At 34.8% G+C, this 13,194-nt stretch overlaps 1 protein-coding gene across 2 annotated transcripts in view; it reads left to right on the top strand.

Moving 5' to 3' along the window:
• VWA3B (von Willebrand factor A domain containing 3B) overlaps positions 1–13,194 on the top strand; it is a 62,048-nt gene that overhangs the window by 29,478 nt on the left and 19,376 nt on the right. Inside the window, exons 11-19 of one of the 2 annotated variants that reach the window (XM_017737164.1) lie at positions 113–251; positions 1,689–1,820; positions 4,864–4,962; positions 5,962–6,144; positions 7,541–7,668; positions 8,794–8,900; positions 9,560–9,694; positions 10,558–10,594; positions 10,716–10,872. In XM_017737164.1, the coding sequence (XP_017592653.1) occupies positions 113–251; positions 1,689–1,820; positions 4,864–4,962; positions 5,962–6,144; positions 7,541–7,668; positions 8,794–8,900; positions 9,560–9,694; positions 10,558–10,594; positions 10,716–10,872 (1,117 nt within the window). Of the gene's footprint in view, positions 1–112; positions 252–1,688; positions 1,821–4,863; positions 4,963–5,961; positions 6,145–7,540; positions 7,669–8,793; positions 8,901–9,559; positions 9,731–10,557; positions 10,595–10,715; positions 10,873–13,194 lie in introns of both variants that reach the window. The other variant, XM_008635798.2, reaches the window with a different exon arrangement.

The raw sequence follows: 13,194 nt of genomic DNA, 5'->3' as shown, positions 1-13,194 counted from the left end.
AAAGAGAATAAGAAGTACAGCAGCGACAAAAAGATCCTACCTTTCAGATTCTGATACACAGAGCCCCAGAGATGTTACAGAACAGGTTTTGATATTTTTTTTCCTCCCCCAGGATTAAGTGGCTTCAACAAGGAAGTAGAGGGCTTTTTGGGAATGTGTTTGAAGACGATGTCTATATTCTTATTGATACATCCCAGTCCATGAACAACAAGCTGCCACTAGTGAAGGAAAAAATATTTCAGCTAATACAGGTGTGATAAAGTGATGACTCTGAAGGCTGAGGAGCATTTTAGAGTAAACTGATCTTTTCTCGGTGGTTGTTACTCTACTTTTTATTTTTAAAATGTGTTTTTAAAATAGCAGCTTTATAAAAATATTTAGATTTTTCTTCATGTGCTCATTTTTCAGGTAATAATTTATATTTCCCCCTCATTTATACAACTCTTTGAAAAAAGCTAGAGAAGATACTAAAAATTATAAAGGCTTAAGTAGTTGTTTCCCTCAAGCCACCCCCTTCTAAAAAAAAAAGAAAAACAAACAAACAAACAAAAAGAAAAACAAACAACAACAACAAAAAGCCCAAACCAGAAACAAGCTATGCAATGAAACACCTTTTGGCATTTTAATTTTTGCTTTGAAGCAGTGTCATCCAATTCCATTGGCTTGTTGTGATTTGTAATGTGTGTTCTAGATTCACTTTCATACTTCTACAATAGAGGGTGTAGAACATTTTGAACTTCCTTGCACCTTACAGTGACTCAGAACTTTGCAAAGGGACTGGCAAAGTGCAGAAGTACCTCAAAAGCTGTGAGTACTGGAAGACACACCTAGAACAGGATTTGTCTTGCCTAGTTTTAGAAGTCTACAGTGATGTCACCTAAGCTTACATTAATATTTCAGAGACATGATTGATCTTTAATTTCTTTAGTGCTAAGAGAAGTAACTGAAATAAAAATTCAGCTTGGCATTGATAACAATCATTAGTAGGACTAGAAAAATTAAAACTATGACAGAGAGGTTTTTGAGCTAAGTGCTCAAGACATAGGGCATAGTATCTTGTACTCCTCTAAGCAGATCAGCACTAGAAGTATATTAGATACTGTGCCAGAAGGTTTCACAGGCAGCTGCACAAAAATTGTGATGAAAGAGAGGCAAAGACTCCAGACTCTGAAAGTTTGTGCTCGCTTGCACAAATCTTCCCTGACTTATAACTTCTGTCCAAAAGCAACTTCAGCAAATTCTTGATTTTCTCCTGCTGTCTAGTTCCCCTTGCTAGTGCTCTTTATATGATTCTTGTTCTCCTCCTCTAGATGATATCTTACTTTCTTTCTGATTTCAATTTCCTCTGGTAAGCAGTGATATCTCTTTCTTACACCACTGATCATATCCAGTTTCATCTCTCTCTTTCATGCCCTCCTAGACATTTGCTATTTAAATTGTTTGAGAAATAGGAGTATATGGAGACTTATTGGGAATTTCAAGCAATCTTAATAGTTGCAAGCAATAATTATCTCTGGTTTTGTATGTCTCCCTGTACACCATAACATTTATTATATATGTTATAATTATTTATTGTAACCATATAATTAACTATATATTAATTAAAACTATTGCTATTACTCAGTATTTCAGGATACAAGTATTCTTTCTTTTAATAGTAGGTAAAATTCAGATGCCATCTCTTGCAGGAACAACTGAGACACAAGAAGAGATTTAACTTTGTGAAATTTAGTGCCCAAGCAGTGGCATGGCAAGAGAAACTTGCTGAAGTTAATGAGGAAAATTTGCAAGATGCTTGGCTTTGGATAAAAGGGCTTGAGGTAATGTGGCAGCTAATTATCACAAAGCATGCTTGCTTTGTATACAAAGTTGTATTTGTTTCTCCACTTTCTGTATGGCTGGGGTGATTTTGCATAGACTAAGTATTTGACTCGAGTAAGCTGAAAATATAGATGATGGGTAAACTTAAGTAGAACTGAATACAGTACGTCTTTCAGGTATAATAATGCTTTAACAATGGACCTGTTTATAAGATCATAATAATTCAAGTTGCAGCCTGCTATGTTTAGCAGCCACAATGCAAGCGTTGGCCAATTTGAATTCCGTAGGAACCGTATCATTGCTCAGACCTTGCATCTGAATTTGTCATTCTTGCTGCAGGGCTGCTGCATGGTTGAGAGGTGTTGCTGGCAAACTTACGGCTCAGAGGTGGTACAGGAAACCAAACCCAGCAAACTGGAGAAGCATTTCTAGTTCTTTTTGATGAATAGACAGCTAACTTTAGGTGCCCTAGAAACATGAGAACAAACAGACCAAACCTCTGTCTATCTACCCGGTATTCTTTCTCTGACAGTTGCCAGAGCAGAGCTGCTTGTAGTCAGCCACAGTCATCCACCAGATTGTAACTATCAACAGCTTTAGGGCTACTTAATGTGTAAAATGTGGACAGCAATGTTATGAACACGGGACTGAAAATCAGTCATACAATGGTATAGATACATTGCACTTCATGTTTTCTAGCACAAAAACCCATGTTCATGTAATAAAACTCCTCAGCATTATGATAGCTCTTCCTCAGACTTAATTGGAAATTCCTGGGGAGGAGGGAATTGGGGAAGCTGTATAATACCTCTGAGACTACAAAGCAAGATCAATAACTTGGTATTCTCAGAAAATACTAACAGACCAACACACAGAGAAAAGGAAGTATTAGTGTGGCCTCCCTGAGTAGTTGAACATTTGTAACTGAGCTTATTTAGCCTTATTTTGCTGCCCTGCTTGAGGCTTGAGAACTTGGCTCTGTTTAAGTCATGTATGTTGTACAGCATCATGCAAGTTTAATAATACTTTGACCGACCGTATTTTGATACCACTTGTATATACATTAGTGAATGGCCTTTTCCATCATTATTCAAAAAATTTTGAATTTTTTGTTTATAAATTTCATTCTAAGTTCAGATCTAGATATCTGAAATGGAATAGGAAATGGCACAAGAACAATCTACTTTTTTCAGGGATGACATCTGCTGCTGACCTTTTAGCCTCTTTTAAGCATTGCAGGCATAAGTCTGAGATCAAAAAGCCGGATTTACAGTGAAGCTGAAATGAACAGAGGATTTCTCTGGAATATTAATCAGAGTAGATCTTTTGATCCCATTTTATGCTCTTTGGTCCCAGGATTATGAATGAGGAAGCTGAGCTATAAACAGTAACTTACTGCTCCTTAAAAAATACTTTAGATGTGATAACATTTAAAATTTTAGTGGTAGCAATGTCTTATAGTTGAAATAGGTCATCATTGTTTAAATACTGAGAAAATTGGTGTTCATTTGTAACAGTAGCAATTGAGAAACCTAAAATGAACAGCATTTACCATAAGGTACATGGTTATTTTCTGCACATCATCAGCATCCACCCTGTGTTCTGATGATGTGAAAAGAAGTGAAAGAAGCTGTTTTGTTTCAAATCTGTTCAAAACTATTATTGAAAGAGCCAAGATGGCCAATGAGCGATGTGTCTAAAACTTTATAACTACTAAAACATCAGGAGTATTAGATAAATTTAACAAGAGGAAAATGGCTGGTTATTTCTTATGAGTGGGTACTGGTAAGGTTTGCTTGTGAGTTAGAATAGTAGATTATAAAGTAGATGAGCTGTTGTGTTGCCTGGCCCACACACTCTTATGCAGTCATACAGAGTAACTCTCAGAATGTACCTCCTATTCCATCTCACCTGATTTCCTTTACCCTTTTAGATAGAACTGACTGCTCTTGGGAAGGACTGGAAGAAGTTTTAACACAATTAATAGGACTGAAGAAATAATGCTATCTCTTAGCATATTTTTGCATATATGGGTCAGTGTTAGAGATTTATATTTATCTTCTCTAATGCACTATATATGTGGATCCTAAGTCTGTTCTCACACCACTGCAATCCTCACTGCCCTCCAGAGCAGTACTCAGGTGCTATATAAGCATAAAACAGATTCTTGTCTTTCTAGAGGTTTTGCTTTGGTTCCATTAAAAGACTAAAACTTGATGAAATAGTTTTCCGTACTGGTAAAACCTTACATATACCTTTAGTTTGGAAGGTTTTGTACACAATGTTTGAAAGGTGGACGTTTGAAGATACAAAATGTATCTAATGGTTCCTAAGCCATGAAACACATTTCAGTGAGTTTAGTGTAAAGAGAAGAAAGATACACTAAGTATGTGAATGACACAGGAAAAGTTCTAGAATTACTCCAATGGATTTTTTTTGTGAGAACAGTATTAGTTTACTGGGCATCTTTTGTTGCTATAGCTAACTTTTTTTGTGCTAAATCATAAATGATATTTACGTTAATGTGCCAAGGGGGTTCATGGGAGAGAATCTGAAAAAATAAGTTTGGACAACTAAGAACTCCTTTACCAGTTTTGGAGAAATAAACTTTTGCAACTCTTTTGTGTAACCTTTGAACTGTTTGGTTAAGTAAAATATGTGTTTCAATGGAGTGTTTCAAGGCAAGCAGGAGCATCAGTGGGAAAAATGAAGAGAATGCATCTTTTGTCTTACATCTTCCTATCTGTTTATAGTCTTTTAGTGATTGCTTTTGTTTGTACAGCTCAGATTGCTGCTGCCAGCATTTTGTTCATGTGTGTTTGCATAAGCACTGAATACCAATCTGGTACCAATTTATGTTACTTTGACACTTGCGTAGCTTTTTCTAGCTACGTGACATAAATGTTTTCATCATTTTATTAGTCATTTTGGTTCTGTATTATCCCTAGAATCAGTACACTGTCATTATGAATTTAAGAACAGAGGCAAAGGACTGTTAGTATTTATGGCTGTTTCTTTGTCTTTTTCTCTTTGGTTTCTTAGGTTGGAAGTTCCACAAATACACTCAAAGCTCTCCAGATTGCTCTTGCTGATACTGACACTCAGGCTATTTATCTCTTGACTGATGGGAGACCTGACCAGGTGTTTCTAAAATGAGAAAACAGAAAATGCAGAAAAGTGGTGTCAGAAGTTGGAATTAGGAGATGATTGTCATGCCTGCAGTGCTGAGTCTCATGGAGTCTCTTGCATGTTTACTGGCATTGTTTCACAGTTTTTCTAGCTAAGAGCATAAATTAATATTTTACCAAAGAATAATTTGGCTTCATGTACACTTATTCATATTCTTATTTTAAATATTTTTATTAAGTTCAAAATGAGTGAATAATTTCTTTTTTCCCTTGTTAATAATGTCTTTTATGAATTATGTTATACCTTTTTAACAGTTAAAAAAAGGAAATGGCTGATATTGCTTTTAACTATCAGAGTGCAACCAACACAACAATTATATTGCAAACATTGCTTAATTTGTCAAGATTTTTGAGTATTTTGAACAACTGAAATGTTATCAGAATTTCGAGAACTGAGTCAATAATTTTTTTCTACCAGATCCTTCAGCATTTTTGGAGATGGTAGATCTATTTTTTCACCTAATTTTTATTTGTTTATGGGAGGAGGAAACTAGCATTCTTATTTTCTCAGCCTCTATTTTGTTTCCTGGTATTGAATCAAATTTTCTTGGAACTAATTCAGTTTCAGAAAAATATCTACATTCATATACTTTCAAAAATATTTATATATATATATATCCAGTGATACTAAACACTAATGTAGTAGTTTAATTTCCTATACATTAGTAATTTCTTTTAAAACTTCATAAACAAAGAGTACTGATTATATTACAATTTACATGATGTGCCTTAATGCATTTATCAGTCTGTCCAAATCTGTTTTAAATTAGCTCATTTAGCTAATTTCTGATTGAAATGGCAATCTGTATAAAGTGGATGTTTTTAACTGATCTATATCCATCTCTGACCAACTGATCAGAACAACTGATTAAATTCTTACAAATTCTCCATGTTTTGATAAATATGTTTCCAGATGCCACATTTTTAACATAAGGGTTTTTTTTATTTTTAGCCCCCCCAGATAATTTTGGCTGAAGTCCAACATCACTGTAAAATTCCCATCCATACTGTATCCTTCAACTGCGATGATATAGAAGCCAATAAATTTTTGTATGAACTATCAACTAAAACAGAGGGACGGTTTCATTATTACAACATTTATTTGAGTGATCCTGATACTACAGAGTTTATGGTTGTGAGTATCTGAAAATAAATACATTTGCTGCTTCATGCTACTTGGAAGAGCCACATGACTTGCATTATTGTAATTTTGTACTACAGTAGATTACTAAAAGAAGAGAGGGTTAATCCTAGTCAGATTTGACATGATATGAAAGCAATGATTTTTTTTGCTTGTGAAATTTTTCCAGACCACAACGAAATAGCCCAAATATAATGCAAAGTACATCTATAGTGCTATTGTTGCAAACACATTCTCCCTTCCCTGATGACCCCATCTGAAAACTAAAACCTGAAATTACGTGTAGACCAAATCAGCTCTGGAAGAAACACGTGATCTCTGGTGTTTCAGAAATAAGCTACTGTTTAAAATGAAAATATGGTTTGTATCCTGTTAATAAATAAGAGAATGCAGAGCTGAATTTGAATGATAATGATTTTATGGATTTTGTTACAAGTTTGTTCTACAGTAGCTGCTGGGATCTATAAGGAGTAAAATGACTAGAGTAACAGTCGTCTATGAAGTGTCACTAAGCAGCTCAACAATCCCCAACAGGAAATTTCTAAAGAGACTAACAGAAGCACCCATTTGAAATGTATTCTTGCTTTTAATTAAAGTTAATTTTAGTTAACTCAGTGAATTGATTGCATAGATTTCAGATATGCTGGTAGTGGAACCATGAGAAGAAGCTGGAACAAGACAGTAGCGGGAAATTTGAACTTTGCAGACACCAGTCAGAAGGAAGATGTGAAAATAATCCAGCCCTTGAAAAATATCAGTGTACTGGGCAATTTCAGTGATTCTGCTGGTGTGGACTGTGTGACACTGCTCATGTTGGAAAAGCGAGGGCCAGAGTCTGTGTTGTCCATCTTCAGACTTGGAGATGGGAGCCTGTGGCCCTGTGGGAGCTGTAAAGGGATCATCATTGGAATTCCCTTCCTGTTTCCTCCTCTAGTCCAAATGATTCCTCGTCAGTTCCAGTGTTCACTTGAAGAGTATGTTTTTTGCTTCCCTGGGCCTGGGACAGTATGTGATACAGCTGAGATCTGTAGAATGACAGGCCACCACTTGTAATGTACATATCTTGTATTGTATTTTATTTATTTCCTTACTTATTTTCTTGCTTGCTTGGAATAAGTGGAGCTACTTATTACCTTATTCAGAAATACAGCTGTTCATATCTCAAGGGGTAACTGGCTAGTTAGGGAATGCTTGTCATTTTCCTAGAAAGGAAGAATAATTTGAAAGGCTATAACGCCTAGCACAAGAGCCTACCTGAAAGAGTATACAAAATTTGGAAGCTGTCCTGAGTCATTATTCAGAATTATTATCAGAACTTACATAGTTTCAGTTCAGAAATGAAACATATTTAGGAGTAATTGTACTGAAACATTTAATTTTTTTTTTTTAGAATAAAGACATACATCTTTTGAAAAGAGAAATTGATCAAGGAGAGAAAGATCTAGAGAAAGTAAAGACCTTTCATGAGAAAAGTCTGATGATGAATTCTCATAATGAAGATGATTATCCAGAGAATAAGTATGTCCTCATTCTGTTATTATCTTAATTATAGGTGGAAACATTTCTCCTTTTTCATTGTCTTGCATTTTTAACCTCTGACAGTCTATTTTTAAAATAAAGGTTGTTGCTCTCTTACTCTGGGGTTTTTTTTTTAACTGCCAAGGTAATGGAAAAGAAAAATCTGGAAAAATATTTTAATACTGTGATGCCTGAAACAAAATTATCTCAAATATACCAATAGTCTCAACATATTATGAATAATTAAAGCAAAGAGGGGAAATTATTTTTTTGTCTCCAACACAGTTGCTCCCTCTGACCTAGAGAATTCATGAAAAATTATTGTCATCTAAGTAGAGCTGGCTTGATACTTCATGATTAAATGGCTGCTCATTGGGATATGCTGATTGAAACATAAATTATGTACAAATATATTTGTGTATTTATTTGTACAGTGATAGTAAAAAACCATAAAAAATTGCATTAAAAGAAATCAGATTTTTAAGACAGAGATCTATTTAAAACAGTAATTTAAAGTAAAGGTATGAAAATAAAACAGATTAACAGTGGACAGTGATGTGTTATGATTTCATGTGTGTGGAACGGCAGGTAGGATGTCCAGAATGAAAATTTTTTTAAGTGTTTATTTGAGAATTTGCATATTTTGTTTTTTATTAATGCTGTGACATAGATATCTATGTATGTGTATATATATATGTGCATATATATGTATGTGGCAGATATTTTCATTGCTGATAGTAGACTTACTTAGCTCTTGGATTCAAAGTAGCTATTACAGAACATTCTGTCCTTACGAAAAATAGGGTGTTACCTTAAAAGTAATGAACGTCTTTTGAATAAACTAAGAAATTACTTTTAAATAATTTTAAAAAACTAAGAATATTTTAACCTCCTTTGAACTCTCCTTTGAAATGCATATTAGTATAACAGAAGAAAATATTTTGCACTGTTTGAAGCATTTGAAATCAGTGTTTAAATGACCAGAAAACTTCAGCTTAGTGTTTTTTAAACAGGTGTTATATATTTGCAGTAATTTCTTTTTGTCACTTATGAGCAGTAGTCACAAGCAGACACACACTGTGTCCCTGTATCTAAACACATTGAAGAGCTGAGTACTTCTCTTAGCAGTAGGCCGTGCTGTGCTTCAGAAGAACCATCAGTGCCATCACATGAGCAAACCTGGCAAAGCACTGCTGACAGTCCAGCCCGAAGAAAGAAAGCATTATATGCAGGTAAGACTCAAATGAGCTGTAGTTGTTAGCAGAATTCATTCACTGACTTGAAAAGATTCTGTGGCAAATGGCAAAAATCATCCCTCGTTTTGGGAAAAAATTAAGTATTTGCTGACTTAAGTAATCATCATTTTGAAAATCTTAACTTCTCTTCATCTCTACTTTTCAGCCATCCTACTCATTTGGCCCAAACAGACAACAAATGTCTGCTCATTTGTGCTTTGTCACAGGCCCTGCAGTGGAAAAACAGCTATTTTAGCAGAATGTTTTTAAAGCACTGTATTTTAACAGTAGATATTAAACCCTAATCTATTTTTATTCTAAATAAGTGCATAATTGGCAAGAATGAAGAGGTGATCTTTCACCAATTACAGCATTACTTATACTAATGTTTCCCCTTACTACACTCATAATACTACATTTCTCCTGGAAGTGTCCTTTGTATGCAGTCTGAAACCAAAGTTACCCAGCTGAAGTAAAATAAACCCTCATCCTTGGGGAAAGTACAAAGTACAACTTAGTGTTGAAGTAGTTTTGTGTTTGAAGTCTTGTGTAGGCAGTCCCTTAAAAACTGAATGCCAAAGAGGAACTCAAAAATCCCAAGCATGTATTTGAGCAGTAAGTTAGCTCTTCCTTTCTTTCCCTTTCAACAACTACAGATCAAACAAAGACAAGTCTGCTGCGAATCCTGAGCCATGTGAAATCTAGGGAAGAAAGCCCAGAGGAAGGAGTGTCTCCAGAGGAAAAGAGTTTTTCTGTCAAGAAGGGTGTGAAATGTACAGCCATTTTCAAAGGCAAGTTGACAGAACAAGAAGTTCGGAGTGGGGCAGGTGATAACATTTCTCCTGTTACATTTGTATCTAATGGTGCCTCGTTTGAGGCAAAACTGTGCAGATCTGCTGTACAAAGGACTGAAATTCAGCAGTTGGACATGAAGTTGGGTATTGTGACAGTGCTCTTACAGCTGTGGCCAGACTCCTGCCAGTTCCCAAACTAGCAGTTTACAACAGGGTTTTCAATGGGGCTTAGAAATACATCCAGATAATTAATACGTAGTAATTAATACATAGTAATTAATGCATAGTATTAATTTCTTTCAGTAATTTGTCCAACTCCAAACTTTTTAATACATCCTCTAAGTCATGCTATAACCTTACCTATGACACTTAAAGATGTTTGACTTCTTTACATTTCAGCATCTTATGTTTAGTTTTTTACATATCTTTTATACAAATTTTCATAGTGGTGTACCTTAAATTAGCTACTCCTGGCCATCTCATTAGTGGTAGTACTTGTTATCACATCTTGACTTGGGAAATAAGCTGGTTAACCATACGTTTTGGTCAAAAATAAATATACTGAAACAAATTTTGGTTTACAAAAGAAATTGCCCACCTATTTTATAGATTTCCTTGATGGTTAATTAGGGCTCATGAGGCATATGGTAACACTGTTACTATTGATCAAGCACCAAGAAACCTAGGAAAACTCATTCTCATTGATTAATTTAGAAACTGAAATGTTGTATTGTCTTTGTGTGTGATGCTGCTTGTAGGCTCAAATTTTAAAAAGGGTGCTATTATATTGCAACTTATTTATGCATGCTTTTTTGTGCACAAAACTTCTGAGATAACAAAATACAAATGTTTTCTCTTAGATCTGAAAATGCAGAATGTGAAAAGGGCATCTAAAAGGTATGTGTGTGCAGATACAAATGTATAACAAAACTTACGGCTTGTGTTTTTTCTTCAGTCATTTCAAACATTTCAAATGTATTTCTACCTTGTGCTACATCTCACAGTCTCTCTTTTCTAGCTCTCTAGATATCTCTTCAGCTCTTTGGTTAAAGACCCATGGCTTGGCTGCTAGGCGACTCACCATCATGGATGCCTTAGCTCCTACAACTGTCCCTCACAGTACAAAATACATCCCAGTTCTGGACAAGCATGTAGTTTCCAAAGTATTTGATAAGGTAAAATTCTTACGCTGTTTGAAAGCTGGAACAAAACTTGATAGTGTTTTCAGAAGGATTTTTAAAATTAATTTCTATGAATGTCATAAAAACATTCTCTGGTATTGTAGATTGTTGATGTGCACTAAATGTATAATACATATCTGAATGTTCATTCATGCATCAGTAAGAAGATAAAGCTGATAGTTAATAGTACTATTTCTTGCATACTTTACCCTTAAGTTCTTTCACAGTTACCAGCTGATGGCAGTATGCAGCCATCGGGTGTTTGGCAATTTCTTGAGCACCACAGCCTCCAGTGATGCTTACTTATTCACTGGAGTATGTGTTTTATTCCATAACGTCATCTGGAAAATGGTGCTGGTGCACGGTTTGTGCATTTCTGCATTCTCAGCTTTTACATGTGACTGCTAAGACTTTTTGAAAAGTATTGTAATTCAGTAATTAAAATTAAATTTTGATAAGTGTAGACAGTTGTAAGATTGTGCAAAATTTATGGTGAATTGTGTATCATAAAGTTCTAATTGCCATTCCATTTAAAGGAAATCCATTTCATGGCAAGTTGCTGTAATTTTTCTTGTGTTATGCATCCTGCAAAAGTCCCATGAATATGCTGCAGCTCATTTCATTTAATAAAAACTGTTTCTTTAAACAAGACTCCAAGAAAAAGCTAAACAACATTTCCTTTTTTAAATAATAAAGAAAGAACAAGGGATTTGCAATAGAATGTGGTATAGAACTAAGTAAAAGATTTATAACAAATGTACACAATTTTACATTTTGAAGTTTTCATGCTTGTTTTTTAAATTTAGGAATGGGAATTTTTGCTAAAGCATGCAGACTGTTGAAGAAAAACCAGTTCCTCTCTTTTGGTAAAAACAGGTCTACTCTTTTGGTAAAACCAAGTCAAAACCAAGATCTGTAAGGATTTTTTTTAACTGTGATTTTTTAAAAATATAATTATGTCTTTTTATATGAGAACATTTGAAAAGGTACATTTTCACATTTCGGATGTAAAATAGCCATTTTTCAAAAAAAAATCAGAAATCCAATGATTACAAAATTGTGCAAAACAATCTACTGTAAATGTAAAACAAAAGACTTTGTGAATTTCACAAATCTCTTACATCTCATTTGTGAGCAGTCACTTCTTTTTCCATCTTCTTTTGAATATACCTAAGAGGACCTCTTTCTTCCATGTTTCTCAATGAGCAGCCCTTTGAGTCCTTTACAGACAACCCTTGCAAAAAACGAAGCAGTCTGTAAAACAGACTATCTTTGAAAATAGTCTAAACCATGATTCAGCAAGTACTGTGTACAAGTAGTTCTTAGTGGCAATTCATAGGAACTCCTGGTAGTCTAGTTCAGGACCGAATTAAGTTCAGTGTTATTTGAATGAACAGGTGCTGTACAGAATCCACAGTGATCCATGGGCTTTCTTTAGATTCAGGGATGTAAAGGCAAAATAATAATTTTTGTAATTTCTTCATACCTACTCCATTAGTTGTAATCAGACATCCAGTTTCTCAGGCAGTGGAGAATTATTGTTCTATGTGCAGAGGAATGGATTTTTCTGGATCTGAAGCTGAGTATAGAAAAGAAGGTTGAGGGTTGCACACAAGATGAAAGCAGTAGAATTTCTGAGCTACAGAACCCACTTTACCTCAAGCTTCAACCAGCATATCAAGAAAATAGGGTGAGACTAGACATTGAGCTTGAATAGACTTTGAGGATCTTGATTATTCCAGTACTTTAGAAGATTTCATTGAAGATAATAAATGGACAGATAATTTTGCATTCTTCCTTCTGGGATCTTAGTTTTCTTGGCGTGAAATGCAGACATCTTTGCTTTTCAGGGGATAGTATAATTTTTATTTTTGGCCTTTGCCAGCAGTGATGATGGAATAACTATGAACAGTTTTCTTACCTTGGAGACGCAGCAAGAAAAAGGTTTCCATGACAACTGTTCATTAACAAAAGGCTGAGCTGTTGTTTTCAGTTCTGTGTGATCCGTCAGTTCCGCCTGAGTTATTTCAAAGAGATTAATTTATTAAACTACCCATCCAGATTCATATTCAGAAAAAAAATAATAACTTGGGAGCTTGTCTAAATTATGCTGTGGTAATTCTGGGGGAAACCTTCCCCGTAGAATCATGCGAGTGTATGTTGCAGGTTGTGGTATCCTAAGTACAGGTTTGCTAGTCATGGAGTTTTGACTCAATGCTTTGCTCAAAAGAATCAAATTCAGCCAACAAAAACATCTTTCTTTGGTCTAAAATAAGTAAAATTTTCTAGGGTTATTGTGCTTTAGTTTTGTCTTTA

The sequence above is a fragment of the Corvus brachyrhynchos genome, unplaced genomic scaffold (genome assembly GCF_000691975.1).
Source record: "Corvus brachyrhynchos isolate BGI_N302 unplaced genomic scaffold, ASM69197v1 scaffold83, whole genome shotgun sequence".
Classification (NCBI taxonomy): domain Eukaryota; kingdom Metazoa; phylum Chordata; class Aves; order Passeriformes; family Corvidae; genus Corvus; species Corvus brachyrhynchos.
Note: the sequence above shows the minus strand (reverse complement) of the source record. Positions and strands in the feature narration are given on the sequence as shown.